We start from the raw sequence: 21,332 nt of genomic DNA, 5'->3' as shown, positions 1-21,332 counted from the left end.
GGAAGAGGGGGAGATATGATAGAGACCTACAAGTTGGTAAGGAGTTGTTATAAGATCAATGGTGGAGAAGTTTTTTTTGTGCAGAGTTGTGAATGATTGGAATGCCTTGCCTAAGAGTGTGGTGTCTGCAAGGAGTTTGAGTGTGTTTAAGACACGGTATGATGAGATGTGTGTGTGATAAAAGGACCTCTTAGATGAGTCTTTGACTCCAATAATACTGGTATTCCCTTTTCCTCCATAATATATATCATTGTAGTTATTCAGTACTTTTTTTTTTTGCGCCATACCGTAGTGTCATACTCTACTGCAGCGTTTCCCAGATTTTTCCTACGACAGAACACTTCAGAAATCCTGAAATTTTCACGGAACACCTTGGCTATTTTGTTATTAATAATTAATTATCGCATAATCATAAAAAGTATTAGTACATTTATGTATACGGTGTGACATTTTGACAAATATAAAATTACATTTAAATCAGTTATCAATCACTGGACTAATGAAATCTTATAGCATATTGCAGTTTCCTCAGGCCAACATCATTAAATTAATTTGTGCTGATTTTCATTGACATATCCCATTCTGATTACCAAAAATTTATAATATAAGTACTTACGAGTGAATGCAGACTTTTTCTCCTGTGTGCTGGTAGTTTTCCCCTCCTTTCGTGTACATCCTGGAGATCATAGGCTGGAGGTGAATGAATCGCTATCTGTTGCATCACAAACACCTTCAACAAGAGATTTCTTAACACCAAAATTAAACAAAGTCCCTTGTCTCTTATTCATATTAAAATTTAAAGCTGTAGACCTATTACTTTTAAAAAATCACAGCACTATGGTTTCAAAACAAGCACTTTCACCCTACAATATGAACTTGCAAAGAAAGTGATCAGTATTACTAGATTTTGAGAACTGGATACAGACTACTTTGATCTTCAATTTCAGTGGAAAAATTTTCTTTATGCTTCCTTACTGATTGGTCACTAATATTTGCAATCAGATGTTATTTCGTTCAGTTTTGAGAACAGACGATATGCTGCCCATTGTTGTAATCGGCTTGCAGGCAATTTTTATGACCGGTCATAAACAGCGGTATTCCCTTTCCCGAATTACTTCCATTTTTAAAAATGTGCGGCTTGGTCACTGACATCACGGAACACAATTTGATAAACCCTGCTCAACTGCATTCCTCAAATAGCCTTATAGCTTTAATGTATACCTTGGTCATAAATCCAAAACAACAGCATATAGATCATTTATTTATTTATTATCTATTTTATGATTATTTATTGTGTCTATATTATATTTATTATTTATCTATTTATTATGCTAAGCAACTGCTAGCATAATATATAGATAAATATAGTTGTTATTAATATAGATAAAAATAGATTAAAAAAACTAATTTTTTTTTTTTTTATCGATATCACCATTTAGTTGATTGTGAGTTCGTGAGACTCTTGTTGAAATAAGGTAAACGTTTTATCTCCCCTGCACCTAATGACAGAACATGAGACATTTCATTTGCAAGTATTTTCATGAAATAAACATTCCAAATAATGAATGAATACAGAAAAATAAACAACTAAGGCAGTTATTAGTTCACCTTCAATGTCAACTGAGTTAACAAAACTAAAGAGATTTGTGTATTGGTAATGATGCTGGTATAATGTTCTGTTATGTACCATCATAAAAACACTATTGTGTGCACTAGTTGTTTCAGTTTTGAATGTGAAGATGTTAGCTTCATGTTACCAAAATATTATTATTATGTGACACTTCCAGGGAATCTAAAGACTAATCTGGGGAGGGCACCTACTCTACATCTCTCTGTCTCCACCGCTTAATGCACCAACTACAATGAACTGCAACTACCTCATCAATTACACCAATGTCATTTACCACCTGCCACCACCACTAGTATTTTCACAGACAATCACAAACATCTTAGTCCATGGTGAGTTCAAATCCTCACATGGATGTTTGTGATGTTTGGCAGATACGCTAATGACTCGCCCAACCAGGTTGGCATATCATCATGGCTTAAGAATCCTGTTTATTTTGTCACTGATAGTGTTGTTATTCATGACTAATTTCATGCTTCTTAATGGTGTGAATTGGAAGCTGCCCAAACTCTCATTCCAAATAACTTTTTCTGTTGTGATTTCAAGCAAGAAGGGTTGCTGAATGTATACTATACTACTGTTATATCTATTTTATCTGTGCCATTTGCTATAGTCCCTTCCTCATTTAGCTTTATTGCATGCTTTATCTTGAAGTTTTTTTTCTCTATCACTTTCATTCACACCTGCTAACTAAATTATTTTTTTTTTATCAATTGCACCATTTAGTTAATGAGTGTAGAGTTCGTGAGACTTATGTTGAATTAAGGTAAATGTTTTATCTCCCCTCCACCTAACCAAACAATCTTGAGTCAATCATGGCCTAAATTCACAATTTAATATAAAATTTGAACATTTGCTCTTTGTTGGTTAGATACCTCCAGGTTTGTAATTTTTTTGGGATTAGTGCATTGACATTCTTCATCATTGTGTTGTTTCACAAAGTTTAAAGAACATCGTTCACAAAGTTTAATTTAACTATAAACATAGGCTCAAGAAAAGATCGGTCATAGAAAATTCCATGAGAATCTATCATGAACTTAGTTGCCAGAAATCCTTAGTTTTTTCTCATTTTCCATGTATAGTTTAGTATAATTTACAAGTCATTTCTACTAATAAACACTTAGGTATAACAAGCAAGAACTCATTTAATATTAATTTTATTTCACTATACATGACAATCCATATTAATTTTATTTCACTATACATGACAATCCACTCTTGTATTAGACACTTATTTGAAAGTATCATAAACAATAACAATATTAACACAACTGAGTAGGGAACAAGAACACATTACTTGAATTGTTTGAGAGCAATTATACATTCTCCTAGGTACTTACAACTAACTATTGTCCATAGAATTCATTCTCGTAGGACAGTCCTTATTTGTTTATCTGAGCGATAACGTTCTTTTCCTTCTGGCTGTCTGCCTGTTTTATCCTTCCTGCCAATTTCTTTATCTTGTTCATCGATTCTCTTTATCCTCAAAATTCCTTTCCCTTGCAATGTGGATGACCTCGGCCAATGATGAGTGCCCTTTCTGCTGATGAATATCCATACTACCGACTAATTCTCCTTACTGCTGATCTCTCGGGGACAACACGTGCAGGTCTCCTAGTGAGACGCTCAGCAGTAGACCTTTACATAGCAACGATCCCAGGGAAGAAAAAGGTGAGCTTCCATCCTGAAGCAAACATTTTTATACCTCAAGTCTTGCACCTAATGCACATGTTTGTCTCCTGAGATTTTCATCTCAGAGACACACACACACACACACATATATATATATATATATATTTTTTTTTTTTTTTTCTAGGCAGAACTTGGAAAAACGAGCATGATACAACAATATTCATGTGAGATTCTACGCTACAGATTTTCCAGTTACACATTTCATTAGCAATAAGTAACTGAAATTCTTTAGATTTCTTTAAATATGCTGCTATAAATATATACATTAGAAAGACTTTTCCCAACTGATAAGGAGACTTCTTGTTTTGAAATCTCAACTTAAAAAGAGTAAACTGGTTTACTTCTTGATAAAAAGTTGGAAATTTGCTTTTAACTTTATTTTTTAAATTAAGCTAGCCTAAAATTACAGTAATCTACCATTAATCCATCCCTTCAGTTATTAGAACAGCAAGTTCAGATCATTGTATACTATCATGGTGCTTTTCAGAAGCATCAGTTGCATTAACTGAACCTTGCATATGGCATTCATGGATGTTAATCGAAGAGGCATTTGACCTTCGTTGTGACCTCTAAATGCTAGTCTTAATCGACTTATTAATTTTATAGTATTATAAAATTATAATTTTATAATACTATAAATTTTAATATCCTTCTCAACTCTGCTGCAATAAATCAGTATCAATTCAGTTTAAAGTTGAACATCTTTTATATAAAATACACATAGATGACATATGCTCTTTTGAAAGTTCATGGTTGGACAAAGTTGTAGTAATAGTTTTTCAGTTTTGGAAACCACTAATTTATTTGGATTGTGATGTGGAAAACTTTTGCAAGGATAGCAATATACACACATGCTCATTTCTGAAAATACAAGCCAATTTCTCTCTTTTTTAATTCCATTTGTTTTTACATGGAAAAAATGATCGTATGAAAGACCTCTGTTATACATTTGATCCCTGTACTTATACACTGATTTTAAATTTTCTATATTTCCAATATTTTTTGGTTTGTTTGCAAGAGTATATGATTAATAATTGCATCAAAATCATCCGTGATATTTTCAGCATTTTCTTCTTTATTATAGGACACTGTTTCAGTTTCACATTTATCTTTGTCTGCTTCTATAGATAGCTTTTCAATGATAGGGTTGCATAATGAAGATGGGTATGGCTCATCTCTCTTGACAACGAGAAATCTATGCATAGTATTTTTCTGGTCTTCAAAAATTTCTTGGATTTGTCTTTTTTTCCCCCTGTTCTGGATTAATATCATTTCATTTTTTTGCCCTACAAGAAATTATGATTTTTTGTTTTTGAATTTTTGATATGCGAATTTTATTTTTATTCAGATATGAATGAAATATAAATCTAAATAAAAATATAAAATTACTAATAGTTATAAATAATAATAATATTATTAATGAAAAAATAAATAAATAAAATAATCAAGCTCATATTTTGTCAAATATTATATTTATATTAATAATTAAAAAATAAATAAAAATGAATTACAAAAAAATTGGAAAAATAATAATAATGTTAGTTACCTCTGTCTCTGCTTAACTAGATGGCTACTGGGCTTACGACTGGGAGATGAAAGGTTGAATTGGTTTGCGGCATGCTGACACTTCCTTTACCATCTTTGCACTTTACAGAGGTAAAAAGGAAAATTCTACCTGTTTGTTACTCGAGAATTGCCGCACATTGGGTAAAAGTGAAGGTAGCCAGCAACAATCTGGATTCAACCATTCACTTCCTTTTGGACCAATATATCCTTGTATTCAGTCATGCATGGGACCAGAAACTTCAGCTTCCCTCTTTTACCAATAATTGTAAATAAATAAATAAAACAAATGAAATAATTCCTGAGTATTACTAGGTAGAGTTTTTCTTTTTCCGTCTGCAAAGTGCAAAGATGGTAAAGGAAGCATTGAGACTTCGCCAACCAGTTCAGCCCTCGTCATCCCTGCTGCAAGTCCATGGCCATCTAGTTAAGCACAAAAAGATCCTTGTTTTTTTAATTATTTTATTTTTATTTCTATTTTTGAAATTGTTTTTTCTAATTTATTTTTATTTTTTTAAAAAAATATTTGGTGGAGTATGGGCTTACGAATTTGTTTTATTTTCTTTTTCTGACTATTGATAAATTCTATTGCCATTGGAAATATGTTTTTATCAACATATTTCAATATAAAAATTGATAGAATATAAAATATCTTTTGCGAATGGATAAATCTGTAAAGAATACTTTTTTCCTCCCGTTCGCAATCAAAAATAAACTGAACTTAATTGTAGGAACTTTTAAATATGAGAGTTAGAAATTATTTTCCTGTAAAAAATAGCTTCCTATATTTGGTGATTTTTGTAAATTATAATTAAATTGAAATTTTATCTCATTCACAAATGATATTTAAATATTAATATGGAACTTTATACTTAACAATAAAAAACTTCACAAATATAGAACATGAATAACAAACAATGAACTTTAATTTTTCACAAAAAAAAACAAAAACTGATTAACCTCCGAACCAGCTGAGGTGGATAAAATAGCCAGACTACCCTAACATTTTTCATGGATCAAAATATCATTGGTATTCTACATTTTATCATGTAATTATCCTCCTCCAGTGTACTAACTGGAATGGAGCAACCTTCTTGTCACTTGACTTAATGTTCTGTGTTACTTGGAATTTCCTTTACTGTCCTTCAATATTTGACCCTTTTTGCTGCACAAATTATTTATTGTCTCTCTTCCAAAAATATAAAATGAATTTCACACGTGTAAAAATAAATAATCTATCCTGGAATGATGAGAGATCATGCTTTGCAATGAATTTATTTAGTAGTAATAAATTTGCTGTCTTTTATTCTTCAAATCATTGCAACGGAAAAGACAGTTTATGTTCTTTCATTTGACTGACAACATAGAAGTAATTTTTTTTGTAGTTTTCCAATGTTTGTTTGCATTGAAAATTATGTTAAATATTTATATTTTAAAAATAACATTTATGAAAATATATTTATGATCTTTTGCTTTTTTTTTTCCTTGCAAAATACTATTATATGGATCATCACATTTCAGTTTTAAATACGATTTTTTTTGATTTTATGAAAAACAAATGATGTTAAATTGCATTACTCAGTTTCTGATTTTGAGGCTTTTTGATATCAAAAATTTATATCCAGTGGTATTTCAGCAGGGAGCCTCCGTAACTCAGTTGGTTATAGACAAAGCCCTTTGATTGGAAAGACCTGGATTTGATTCCCTTCCATGATGTCAGGAACCTTTATCTGGTCTCTTTTGACTAAAGGTGAATTAGCAGTTCTCATTCATAGGTAGAGGGTTTTTCTCAGAACAGGCAAACCAGCCCATAGAACACACGCAATTTACAGACAAGATTACTTGAAGGCATAGGGATAACCACCTTATCCTCGTATTACGGTTAGGAAATCCATGGAAACTTGGAAGGTTATGGGTGCTTAAGTGCCTGTTAAAGCCATTGATCGATCGATGGATTGATGGTATTTCATCAGGAATTCTTTGTCTTTTGCTTAAAATTGCAATGGATGATTTATTTATTTGTAGGATGCACATTACTATAATATACAGTCCATAACTACTGTAGATATGGTGAAAATATACGAAGGATTGATTCAGAATTTATGCTCATTTTGAACATTTTCAACTGCACTCCCCCTCTTCTTGTCTCCTGGAACTGAATTACATAACTACTCCATCTAAATTTCTACTGGTTTGAAAGTACTCACAAACGGTATTCAAAATCTCTTGCTTCTTTTTACTGTTTTGACTAAAGAAATAAGGCAATAATATTGTTGTATCTGTCAAAACAGGTACTTTAATTTAGGTCTATTTCTTTTCAATCTAAAATCAGCTGTCTGCTGAAGTTATTCCAAGTTTTAGAAATACTATACTATATTTTCACCTTGTAAAATTGTTTACATGCATGTTACAAAAAAGAAACTTCAGTAGTGCTAGTTTTTAAAAACACCATATAAAACTTTATATTTATGACACAAAAAATAAAGTTCAGTAGTGTTTTTTTTTTCTTATTCTTAAAAAAATTCTAAATATTACTACTACTTTTGCCTCTGGTTGCTATTTATGAAATAATCTGGCTAAGAAGTACTCGATAATAATCCTCTCAGCTGAAGTAAAAGGCTCTCTCACTGCTATTGGAAACGTTACTCTCACTGCTATTGGAAAAGACGAAAGAGAACACTTCTCCAGAATTCTCACTAAAGTGTCTCAAGCTGTAGTGAAGAATACATCAACAATGTCTTGTTTCATTTTCAGTTGTTGATTAGCAGACATCCTCAAAAGAAGTGCTGATATGTCTTTTACAGGTTATACAGTATTTATGCCAAAATAATTTCTCAGTTTATAATAATCAGTTTCACTTTTGTTATCAAAAGATTATAAATTGATGCAATTATCTTGAAAAAAAAAAGGCTTTTGAATTCTTTTAAAAAAAGATGCATATGCATTACATAATTGCTTAATTTTTTTTTGGGGGGGGGGGGTATTGACCTATTCAACCTACAGATATTTCAGAAAATTTATTTTCAAAATCATTCGCAAGAGAATTTGTACAAACATAAATCAATTGGGGAGCATGTGCATACATTTTAGTCTAAAAAAGTAGTAAAAGTGTAGTTACTTCAACAATGGCATGCATCTAAATGAGAAGAAAATGTTTTTTTAAAATGTGCAGTGATATCTTCTTTGTATTACAGGAAGAAAAACAAATAATAATAGTAAGACGAAAAATATATAGTATTTTCTTTTTCATTGGGTGAATTAACAGTTTTCTTTCTTTGTGTTTTGAAAAGAAAGTGCACGTGATTGTTTTCATGCTATTGTTGCCAACAAAACATCTGATAGAATTATAAGAGTGACATTTTACTGTTTTTCTCCTACACAAGATAAAGAAATGAGGCAATAATGTTGAATCCTGTCGAACTTAATTGTAGCAGTTTGCAACTTTTATGACCTCTTGCTGAGGGTTCCTGATGGCCATCAGGTCCAACATCTGCTTGATCTGCCTCTGGCATTGTAGTCACTGTACAAAACTTTATACCTCCATGTTTGAGCATTTCTGGTTGAACATCACCTACTCTAGCTGCATTTTTTTTTTCTTTCTGTTGACTGATTATTCTACCTCAAATATTATTGCTATGTACTCTTGTTTGCATTCCTCTTGAATATTTTCTACTATTCTTCTATTACTTATTGTTTCATTTAATAGCCTTTTAAAATGATTACTCTAGACCATAGGTTCCCAAACTTTTTCAGGCCACTGCCCACTTTGCAAGACATAAATTTTGTAACGCCCCCCCCTATTATACACACACATATACATGCTCTATTTTCTCATTGACATAGAAATTTGACATCTATTTCTATCTGACATGGTAACTTTTCAAATGATTAAATAATTGAAATAGAAAATTGATAAAAAAATTGATCATGTAAGATGGGCATAAGATGAATTAAAATGCAGTATTTAAATTTTAGATGATTATCTAATCGCAAAAGTACGAAAATAATTAATTTTTAAATATATATTATTAATTTCTTCTATAAAGAGCCACTGGCCCCTAGACCGTCTGAATGCCCCAAATGCTTCTGATCCCACTATAGCCTCCCCTAGAAGCCTTCAGTTCCCACTTTGGGAACCTATGCTTTAGACATTTAGAATTCTTATCTTTATATTTAGTTTTTATGTCACCTGTATAATCTTTGATTTCTTTTACAGTTCTCTTTCCTTCCTTTCTAAGCTTCTTTTAATAGCCTCCAGAACATTTTTCACTTTCCTGATATTTATCTACTATATTCTTGCTAGTCTTTCCACGACTTTTTGTTTACCTGCTTAAATGCATAGTTTAGCTCTCATACATTTTTCCTCTGTATTCTTTCAATACATCTGCTGACTTATTTTCTAGGAACTTTTGGCATGCTTTCTTCTGAATTTTGATTGTACTTCCATAACTGCTTCTTGTATCCACAATGACAAGCAGCACAACAATACTGTTATCTTAACCAGAAGTAAGCATGATGACAGTATTTGTGTGTGTGTATGTGTCTGTCTGTCTATATATATATATATATTTGTATTTTTATTTTCAGGCAGTTTGTGAAGATCATCATGTTCTTGGATATATTTATTGTGATTTTTATGAAAGGCCAGGTAAAGCTAATCAAGACTGTCATTTTACTATACAAGGGGGTAGATTACTGAAAACAGAGATATACCAAGTAAGTAGGAGATTAACTAATATGTGTCATTTTAATATACTGAAATGATACTGAATGAAATACTAAATCAAACTAGGTGATCTGCTGACATCCGATTTGAAGAATACAAGAAATGCATCTGCCACCATAACTATGATCATTCAGATCTAGCTGACCATGCCTTTGGATATCTTGCACAGAATCAGATTTTTAAAAATATTATTCTTCACTGCAACAAAGACAAACTTTAAGGACATTTGTTAATCTAATTGAATATGGTTGTGTTAAACTTTAATTTTTAGGCCTCCAGTCCAATAGCTAAGGCTATCCAACAGCATTCATAGAAGGGATACGTCATAGGATTTTAGGCTTCCAGTCTTTCTTTTTATATTTCTTGTTTTGTGTGTGCTTTCACAGGATTATATCCCTGATGACTCTGTGACTGAGATAAAATAGAGTATCAATTAAACTTGTGTTTAATTATTTTTCTGGACTGTATTCATTCCATTAAACCTAATTATGAATCAGCATCTAAGCCTAATATACATTTTCTAAATGAAATACTTTTATTATTAATGTTACAGGCTACTCCATGGAGTGCTTAGACTCATTGAAACAGACCCTAAACATCATGCCAAGCACTATCCAACATTTTTTTGCAGTATGTATCATACTTTGCTTTGAACTTATTCACAGTCATTGCATCCACAGCAGACTCTGGCAACCCATTCCACTTATTCACCACTCTCAAGCAAAAAATCTAGTCTAACACTCTTGCTAACTATGCTCTTGCACAGTTTCCAAGGAAGGCCCTAGTTCTCCCACCAACTCACCTGTTCTGAAAATTTTCCTCTATATTAATCTTGTAAAAATCCTTTAGTAATTTCTGTGCCTCAATCATATCACCGCTTTTCTGCCTGTCAGTCAATTTCTGTAACCCACAAAAATAGCTTGGTCGCTCACTTCTGGATCCTCTCCACCTTATCTTCATCACCAAGAAATCCAGGTGATCAGATCTGCATGCAGTTGTCAAGGTGGGGATCTTATAAGGCTCAATAAAGAGGAATAATAACCTGTTTGTCTCTTTTCATAAAAGTATTCTTCAGTAACCAAGTAATCCAGTGAGCTACTTTAGCCACTTTTGCTATGTGCCCTGTAAATTTTAACTCCGTATTCACTAAATCTCTGCCTTCATCAATTTCCTGGAGTACAGTTCCATCAATATGGTATGCAGCTGGTAATCTTTCACCCCCAAAATGTATAACCTTCAACTTTGCAACATTAAACTGACATCCATTTTCCTTTGCCTAGATTGCCAGTCTATCCAAATCATCCTGCAAAATTTTAACACCATCTCTATTAACTATTGCTCTAACCAGTTTTGCATCATTGGCAAATAACTGAACAGTTCATCCCAGATCCTTTCCTATATCATTAACATACAAATTAAGTGGTAGCGGCCCAAGAACAGAGCAGTGTGGCACACTACTAGTCACAAGCCTTCTTCTGGACTCCTGAGTAAACTACTTTGATCTCTCCATCAACAACCCTCTTATCCACTTCACCAACTTTATATCAGTCCTTATTAGTATCCTATCAAAGACTTTTGTAAAGTCTAGTAGTGTCACTGTAAACCCATTACCTTTATCCAACTCATCTGTCACTAAATTATAAAATGTAAATTGAGGCACAACCTATCCTTCACAGAATCACGTTGCCCCCATACAGTATTCCATTTCTGTCTGTCCATTACTGTATTTTGTTTTTAATGAACTTCTTCGGTCCCTTGATAACAAATCCTGATATGTTAATTGGTTAGTAATTTGCTACTAGTCAGTCTTGGAGCCTCCTTTATGAAATGGAACTATTTTTCTCGATTCCACCCACTTGGGACTAACCCAGGGATGAAACAGTGTGGTCAAAAGCACTGACAATTCACTAGCACCTTTATGTAAATTCAAGCTGATATACCATGTAATCCCATAGCTGTATTCACATCAAGGATTGATAATATGCTAATCTTATCCAATTCATTTACCTCAGTTTCCATATAAGCCTTTGACTCTCTTGTTACTTCAGTATCTCCACCTGGACGACATACTCTTGCAAAGTGTTCACTTAGTAATTCTACTATTTCGACTGATTGTTACCTCCCTACCATCAGCATTCATTAAAATCATTCTGCCATAAACGTTCTTCCTTTTACTTGCAATATATCAAAAGAACTATTTAGGATTCTTTGGCCTGAACTGCTAATTTCCTTTCAGTAATTTCCTTACTCTGCTTGTGTCTTTCTTACCAAACTGGTTATCCTTCTGGCCTGTGCTTTGTACTATTCTTGTGTCTGTTGGTCACTTTGCATTTGAATTTCCTACACAATGTTTTTTTTTTTTTTTTTTTTTTTTTTTTTTTTTTTTTTTTTTTTTTTGTGGTTCCAGCTTATTTATGGTATTCATCCATTTAACTCCCCCTTGATTTACTCTCCTGACTACAGTCTGCCATTACTTCAATCAAACACTCCTTTACCACTTCTCATGCACCATCAACATTCAGTCCTTGCAGCTTCACATGCCATGGCACTGATCCAACCAATCTCCTAAGCTTGTCATACTTACCAGCCCTATAGTTCCACATATATTCTCTCAACTGAAAATTCCACATATTTAGCCATCTCCAAGGTCAAGTCTCAGTATATTCCATCACATGCTGTCTCAGGTAATCCTTCCTTAGTAACTGCATAAATTTCATTTCCTTTTTTTAGCCATGTGTCCTCTCCTCCTTTCAGTCTGTGCTCTCATAGTTGAAATTCCCCATAAAAAATCAAAATAAAAATGCCCTCCACTCATTGAACTTATTTGCCAACACAACTATCCCCATCCCCTGGTCTATACAAGCATCTAACTGTATATTTTGTTCTGCTGGTCTCTATCTCACACCAGAAAGCCCCAAATGTGCTATTTTCACTGGCCTGCAGTTGAACTTCTACGCTCTTTGGTTGCAGTTTATTGACTATCATCAATATCACTCCTCCTCTCTGAACACACTATATCCTTCACTTCTCTCCCACTAACTACATCATCTTCTCTCAGCCATGTCTCACTAATGTCAATAACCTTTGGCCAAGATGAACAAGCCAGTGCCAAAAACCTCTCCCCTTGTTTCAAAGTGAAAAAGTCCCTTAGGCCCACTGCTATCCTCCTGCTTTATACTAACTATCCCATTCTGATTTGTTACCAGTGGTACTAACTAACTTAAGCATTTCAGGCACATTCTTGCACTCAATTGCCTGTCAAGAGCATGGATGTTTGTGATTGTCCTACTAACCAATTACCATATGTACTGCTGTGATCTGTGTCCTGGTGTAGTATGACCTTTGATGTCTTTGTGCCATAAAAAATCAAATCAAAAAGGAAAAAAAAGCTCAACTGCCTCACTGATATCTGCATACTCACTCAACAGCCTCCTCTAAAAGCTCTAGTTTCCCTGATTTTGCCCATTTACTTTCACTTCATTCAATAACACTTTTTCCAGACTTTGAACACCAAATGCATTCATGCTAACCATCCTTCTCAAAATCCTTTTGCTCATCAAACTTGCACAAAACATTTTTTCTTGCAGTATATATATTTTTGGGAAAATGACTTTTGTATAACATTTTTCTTTTCTCAAATACAATTTCAATACACTTGTCACAGTATACCCCTAGGGACCAGAGAAATAATTTATCATTATTATGGAGAAGTTAGGGAAAAAGATTGATCCCATACTCCATTCTTGTGAAACAAAGGAATGTTCATTCTATGTTCTTCTGCTCTTTTCCTCACCTGTTACACTAGCATGAGATTAAACGTAAATAAATACAATGTCGCCTCAGTAAAATAAGTAAACTAACAAACCTCCCTCAATAATTCTCCTTCCCTCTCCAAAAAAAATAACTCAAAAAATCTTACAAAAAATTTCTTCCAAGTTAATTTCACCAACATTCATGATATGAACATCAATCTAAATGATGTGCATGACCACCTGCAGACATCCACCTGATGATCTGATCTACTGATTTTGAACTTAACCCAATCTCCCATGCTGTAACACCCTCAGTCCATCTTAAGTGTCCAACTATACCCCTGTATGACTCTTCCACCACTAGGTTGGTACCTGTGCTTTTGTGCAATCCAATATTCCTTGCCAGAGGATGCCTAATCTTGAATCTCCCTTTTTTTTTTATATATATTTAACTTGCTAAAAAATTATATTCTTGTTTAATCCTTTATCCAAGTCTGTGCAAACTTTGTTTGCACATGAAATATCTTCATAACTAGGCTACTTGTGTATAGATGCTAATGACTTCACATTAATTGCCTTAGTATCTCATAATGGAAAGCACACATCCCTTTGGATGCATGCTTTGTATTATGAAAATGGCCCTTCCTATAATGCTATGCATTATAGCAGTGTTTCTCAAACTTCAGATATTCGCATACCCCTTCTTAAATTTTCATTATTACCAAGTACCCCCTTATCAAATAATAAATAAATAAAGTATATTTCGTTTTAAATGTTTATTTTATTTGAATTTATATGTTCATGCAAACAAAAAATATGATTTATTTTTAATAGAACAAAATTTAGAATAGGTTCCTCTTTGTTTCCCGTCCATGAAAATCCACATTTCAAGTAATTCATATCATACTTACGAAGATTTTTCATCTTCTTCCTAGTTGGTTCTCTAGAGATCTCTGAACAACACACCCTTATCAATTTCATTTGATCCAGATGCAATATCAACGTTTTCTTGTTACTTACAGCTACTTGTATTTGTTATATTGCTCTCTTTTGTGCATTTTATAAATCCAATCTTTAACCAATGATCCATACTTTAGAATTTGAAAGCTAAAAAAATTACTGTATTTACTCGAATATAACTCGCACTTTTTTCCCAAAATTAAAGCTAAAAAATCGGGATTTTTTAGCTTTTTGGAAGGGAATTTTTGGAAACTAAAGTTTTCAGAAAAAAAATTGCAAATGGTATGACTTACCAAGAAGCTCCTACTCGCTGTCTCTACTTTAGGCATTGAGAACAGTTTCCTTGTGTGTATCATCAAAGTCATCTACCAAATAGCTTCATCTTCTTTCCCATTATTTCAAACAAAAATTACCAGAAATTTACAAGACTTGAGATACGTAGAGCAGCTATGAAGAGCTGCATATGATTGGTGCGGTATTAACAAAAGATCGCATGAACCAAAGACAAATTAGCATTTCAACAGTTGAGTTGAAATGCTAATTCTCTTCAACTAAATTCCATAATATCTGAAACACATTCACTATATATTTCTTAGTTTTAACATGTTCACGACAGGGTGATGTCAAGCAAAACCATATGTTGCACTGGCAACATATGGTTTTGCTTGAGTTTATACAGCAGTTTCTGTTGGAGGGGAGATGTGATTCATTAGTTAATTAATGCCGTTTTTATCCCAGTTGTCTTTAATTGCACTGTGTGTTGAGAAACATAATGATTCTATGTGTTAATGATGCATAGCCGAAAGTTGCCACATACCCCCGAAGACCTTTCGTGTACCCCCGGGGGTACACGTACCACACTTTGAGAAACACTGCATTATAGGATGGGCCACTACCCCAACCACTAATGACCTTTACTGAGGTCTCATTAGTGGGAGCCAGACCTAGCAGAGATACCAAGATTGAAGTAATGCAGAACTCATATATTTCCTGTATACGAGTAATGAAAAGGTGTAGTACCTTATTATTAAAATTCTGAAAATCATTTTGACCTCTTTAACTTCATATTCTTGAAGCTTGATTTTTTACAGTTCAAGTTTCCTGACAGCAAAGTTCTTTGTAACTTTGGTGTCCACTGTAACTGGCTTCATTTTTCTGATTCCACTGATCAAGCTAGAAAAGAAGTCCAAGTATTTGCTGTAAGTAGTGATTTAACACATATATCATTCATTTGTTCATTCATTCCCAAATGTGTACAAACTTTGTTTGCACATGAAGTATCTTCATGACTAGGCTTCTTGTATATAGATGAATATTTGAATTGAATTACTTTCGGATCCTGTATTTCTTTGCTTCTCTTCCCATATTCTTCACTCTACTTCTTCTGAGTCTTTTATGCTGTCATGTCTTCCAGGCTACCTTCACAAGGATCCAGTACCCTGCCACCATGTTTTCCTTGCAGTGCAGTCTGTGGACATAGGGGATTCTGGTAGTCTTGTACTACTTTGGCCTCTTCTTTGGCAAGAGGCAGCCCTGGATGGCCTGGCTATTTGTTTTGTCTGCAAGGATTAATGGTGTTGCAGTAAATCTCCCACTCCTGGTCTGGGGTCAGTGGCCTAAGGCTTGCTGCGATGCCAGTATAGCATCCAGAGCATGTCTGGCATTCCTCCTCCAAACACAGTCATTGTAAGTTAGGTGTCCAAATGTGGCTTTGTGGAGGATGGGGAGCTCTGGTACCCAACAAAAAATACTTTGAGAATAAATTTTCGTCCTCAAATTTTTCAGGGTTCTCACAAGGTTCCGACCAAGTACTGATATCATAGATACATCACTTGATTACAGAAGTGAAAAAACAGACAAGATATGACAATTTTAAATGCACCAGTTTTTCTTATCATCCATGCAATGGGTGAAAAGTCAATAGGGAAAATGCCACCCTTCTTTATTCAAAAGGGTTTAGAAGGATCCCCCAGAACAGTTTAAAAAACTACAATCTGGTGATATCATTGTGGAAACATTATCTCAGCAACACTCAGAAAAATTACTCAGTATAACATCATTGGGTGGAATACCAATTACAGTAGCACCTCATAAACCACTAAACTTTTTTACAGAAATTAATGTGTTTTTTTTTGTTTTTTTTTTTTGATGTTCCAGGTGAGAAAATATGTTCAAACTTAAAGATCAGGGAGTGACTGGTATGAGGTGCATCCTGATACAAAGATGGTCACCTTGTTCTGACCAGAACATCATCCTTTATTTTGATACACCTATACTTTTAACATCTGTAAAAGAAGGGTATCTTAATTGTCTTTTTAGGCTGTACGTCCCTAATCTCACTGAGATGCCTTAAATGTGAAATATGGGCATGCCCGGACTGCTTCTTATGGCTCTCCCAATTATGCCCAATTATACTTCTGAAACATTCTTATGATAATGAATCTTACTCTTCAAAAAAAGCTGTGTCAACTGTCATGGAGATCATCCAGCCTGCTTCCGTGTATGTCAGAGGTGGAAGGATGAAAAAAAATAAAATAAAATAAATAAATATATATATATATATATATATATATATAAACAGAACAAAATATATCATATCAGGATGCAATGAGGAAGCTAGCCACCACCGCACCTATCCTGAAATATTCTTATGCTAAAAAGGTGGCAATTAAGAAAATGTCAACAACTCAAACTGGTATGTCTATTCCACCATCTGATAATTTCCCCATACCTGAACTTGATTGCAAGTGCTCCTCTCTGGAGCTCATTGGTCATACCATCTACATTCTTACTCTTGAAATGATCCCATTTGATGATAACCCACTTGTCAAGAAAATTATGGCAAAGATTTTACCTAAAGATAAACCACCAGACATCCCATAAAAAAATGGATATGTCTGTATCTGCTGGAAGTAAACTAAACTCACCAAATGATCCTGACACATCAGATGGAATATTAAACGTTCTTTCAGAAGAGATGGACACTAACTGTCCCTACTTCCCTAAATCATTTGATAAATATCAGCCTGACAAAGATAGGTCCTCAACCTCCCAGAAATCAGACAATCCTAAAAAAAAAAAAAAAAAACGTAGGAAAATTTATACAGTGGAATTGTCAAGGACTTGGCCATAATATTGATGATATCAAGGTTCTGCTGCAGAAACACAGACCTTTCTGTTTCTGTCTACAGGAAACATATGTAAAACCCACTAAAGATTCAACCTTAAAGCATTTTACTTGTTCATAAGGACAGATCTAGAGATGGCCCACCTCTTGGTGGAGTAGCCATCCTAATGGGCAATCATGCTCCTTTTCAACATATCCAGCTTAATACTGCTCTGAAATCAGTAGCAATTTGCATATTTGTGGAATTTCTTATTACAGTATGTTCCATTTATTTACCACTGAGTTATGAATAAAATGAAATTGAACTTGATGATTTTATATTGCAACTGCCTCAATCCATACTTCTCACTGTTTAGAGTAGTGCTAACACTAATGAGGTCGTGTCATTGAGCTTCTTAATAATAGAGTCGATACATTTTTCCATATGCCTACCTGCTCGTATTCTGCAATAGATCTTCCAATCTGCTCCCATGCCGTCTTTCCACTGCTCATTGTTGAAGAGAACATCTATTGGAATGATCACTTTCCAGTTTATTGCGCTGCCTCTTCACAGGAGCCATGTTCTGCTACACAGATGCCTGTGTGGAAAATGGATCAGGTGCTGACTGGAATGCTTTTACTAATCTTGCAAAATTTAATTCTGAAGTAGTCAGTCAAACACCTATCAATGAAGCAGTGAAGTATGTCACAGATCGTATTGTCCAGGAAGCAACAATTATCCCAAAAACATCATCTTAGTTTCCACTCTATCCAAAACTGTAGTGGAATTTAGAATGTCAAGCAGCCAGTAAAAAACAAAAAATAAATAAATGTGCTCAAGAAACAAAAAAGGACTCTCTACTCTTGTCATGCCAGTGCAGTAAGTCCTAATGACATCCATTATGAGATGATAAATCATCTTCCAGGATCTCCTTCTCTTACTATACAACAGAATACTTACAGAGGTAAAGTTTCTAGATGCTTGTCATAAGTTAGTTGTTGTTGTCATCCCAAAACCAGGAAAGGATCCAACACAAACAAGCAATTATTGACCTATTGCTCTGACCATCTGTCTTTGTAAGATATTGTAAAAAATGGTAAATGCAAGGATTATTTGGTATTATAAATCAGCAGACTTCTTTGGGAAAATCTTTGTGTTCTTGACTTGCTGATTTTAAAATTTTTGGAACATAAATTTTGATAGAACAGTGTTGTTAGATATAAACTCATAACTAAAACTCTTAAAAGAATAATAAATTATAAGAGGAATTGAACTCACAAGAATAATAATTTACAAGAGGAATTTAAAATCTTAAAGTAGATTAAAAAAGTATGGAAGTTAAAAAAAAAAACATATTGGAAATATGTTTCCAATGTTTCCAAAAAAACATAGAGGAAATACATATTGCATGACAAATGAACTTCCATCAAGAATGAACGAACAAAAATTAAAAATTATAGTGTATGAGCTGTTTCAACTGGGAGTCATTTTCAGAGAAGTGAGGAAAAATAATGAAAGGCAAAGTCTGTGATAAGTTAACATTTATGGTTGCATCAAATTTTTTAGTCATCGCTCATTTTTGGAAATCTCGAATTTATTTGGATATGGTGGAGCTTTCAATTTTCTGAGATCATGTAGAGGCAATGGACATTTATGGAATTGCTGTCACATCTTATAGCTGTGGTTTCTGAAATTCTTAACATGGTTTCATTATTTTGAAGGTCAAGTATGGTAATCAGGTCTGGCTCAGACATTGGTTCTTCGAGCCTCAGACCAGGGGCCCACACTTCCAAATTCTTAAGAAAATTTGATAATGAGATGTATTGATATGGGAAATATTTTAATTAAATTTATATTGATTCTTTGTCCTTTTATCATTGCCAATACCAGCAATGATAAAAGGCACCGACAAATACAAGGGGCCCCACTAATAACTTTTTCCTGAGACACCACAAAACCTCCAGCCAGCCCTGATAGCTTTTCGATTTGGGGAATGCTGTTTTGTGTGAACTCATGATCCACAAGTTCAAACAGAACTCGTATTTGATTTTTTTATTGTTTTGGTTTTTGTTCTTATTGCTTAGATATTTGGGAAGGGGTACGTTACAGTCACAAAATGTTCTTGTACCTGTCACCATAGCAATCTGTTCATCAAGCCTCTGTAAGTGACTTCACAATTGTGTTGACAAGGAAATTTGTATACCACATTTGTGGTATTCCAATATTTCCCTTGTATGAGTGACATTAAAGAGTAACCAGTTTGTGATTGGTAGTGAAAACTAATTTATATTCTTCATGCTTAAAATATTTAAATGCTTTATAAGTATTTTGGGTATATGACAGTTTTATTATTTTATGTATTGGAAAATTTTCTTTGGTTGTAGGACTGATTAATCAAATTTTGATTGTTTGGTTTGCATAATTTATTAATTACATAGGATACTTTCAGTTTTTGAAAATCTGTTAATTTTCAAAATTAACACAGATAACTTAGTTTTTTCTTTGTGTATGTCTTTCTTTGAGATTAGACTACAAATATGAATAATCAAAAATAATGTATAGTGGAAATACTCCAGAACGAACACAAATTGAAATAATTCAAAGATAGATTGAAATAGTGAATTCATACAAATATGTAGGACAAATCATTACAAACAACCAGCAGGATTGAAAGTTTTTAACCATTATAGAGAGATGTTTAAAAGCAATTTAACAAACTGCCTCAAAAGAAAGATCTACAATCAGTGCATATTCCCAGCAATGACCTATGGTAGTGAAACCTAGAGTCTGAATAAAAAAAACACTTAGAGAAATTGAAAACAACACAAAGAAACATGGAAAGAGCCATTTCAGGAATAACCTGGTTAGATGAAAAGAATAATATTTAGATAAGGAAGCAAACAAAAGTAATGGACATTGCATTAGTAATAAAAGGCAACACCGGGCAGGACATGTGATAAGATTGTTCTGACAACAGATGGACAAAGAGAACAACAGAATGGTTATTGGAAACCAGGTAGACCAGTGGTAAGATGGGATGATGAGATAACAAGATGTTACAGACAATTATGGTGGAGAGATACACATAACTGACCGAAATGGAAGAAGCATGGAGAGCCTTGTTCAGCAGTGGACTGAAAAATGCTGTTGAAGATGATGATGACCTTGATATGAAGATTGAAACCTCGGATGACTGCACAGTTCTGTCCTCTAAGGCACTTTTTACTGTATCAATCCACCTAGATATTTGTCTTCCCCTGGATCTTTTTTCTGACATCCTGGCAAAGAACACCTATTTTGCTAGTCTTTCATTTTCTGTTCTGTTCTTGTGGCCATAGCCACCTGAGATTAGCTCTGCTAACACATTCCTGAATGTTAACAATGTTAAGTTCTTTCCTAATATCCTCATTTTTGATGTGATACTGCCATTGATGCTATCTGGTCACTTCTCTAATATTTCTTGAAATTCTTATATTTCTGGTCTCTAATCTTTCCAAAATAAATTTATTCATTTAATTTATTTAACATCTAATTTTAACTTATAGTTCCTGAATGATGCATTAAAAATACAATAGTTAATCAAAGATTAGAGACCACTACAAATGAGAAAATTATGGGAGAGAACAGAGTGCAGCAATAGGCAGAATCATGTTGAAGATGAAAAAAGAACTTGACATTACCATTGATTAATATTATCATTTAAGAATGTGGAAGCTGAACTAATTCTTAGAATTGAAGAGTAAGGATTAGCCCAACATATTTCTGTGAAGATGGAAGACTACGATCTATTCCATTGCTGATTACCTCTGAATTGATGGCCTTAGATGATAAAAATGTAAGATCTGACAATATTTGAGACTAAGCAAATAACAGATTAATTTGGAAGAAAATTATTGATAGGAGAC

The 21,332-nt window shown here is 33.6% G+C and overlaps 1 protein-coding gene across 1 annotated transcript in view; it reads left to right on the top strand.

Moving 5' to 3' along the window:
* The window catches only part of LOC150100483 (mitochondrial intermediate peptidase), a 225,233-nt gene that overhangs the window by 176,122 nt on the left and 27,779 nt on the right, over positions 1 to 21,332 (top strand). The window contains exon 11 of the mRNA XM_090402664.1: positions 9,470 to 9,598. Within this exon, the coding sequence (XP_090258790.1) occupies positions 9,470 to 9,598 (129 nt within the window). The remainder of the gene's footprint in view (positions 1 to 9,469; positions 9,599 to 21,332) is intronic.

This window comes from Typopeltis vanoorti, chromosome 13, assembly GCF_054136105.1.
Source record: "Typopeltis vanoorti isolate ZY-2024b chromosome 13, IOZ_Tvanoo_1.0, whole genome shotgun sequence".
In the NCBI taxonomy this organism is placed as follows: domain Eukaryota; kingdom Metazoa; phylum Arthropoda; class Arachnida; order Uropygi; family Thelyphonidae; genus Typopeltis; species Typopeltis vanoorti.
The sequence above is the reverse complement of the archived record's forward strand: the minus strand, read 5'-3'. Positions and strand labels throughout refer to the sequence as shown.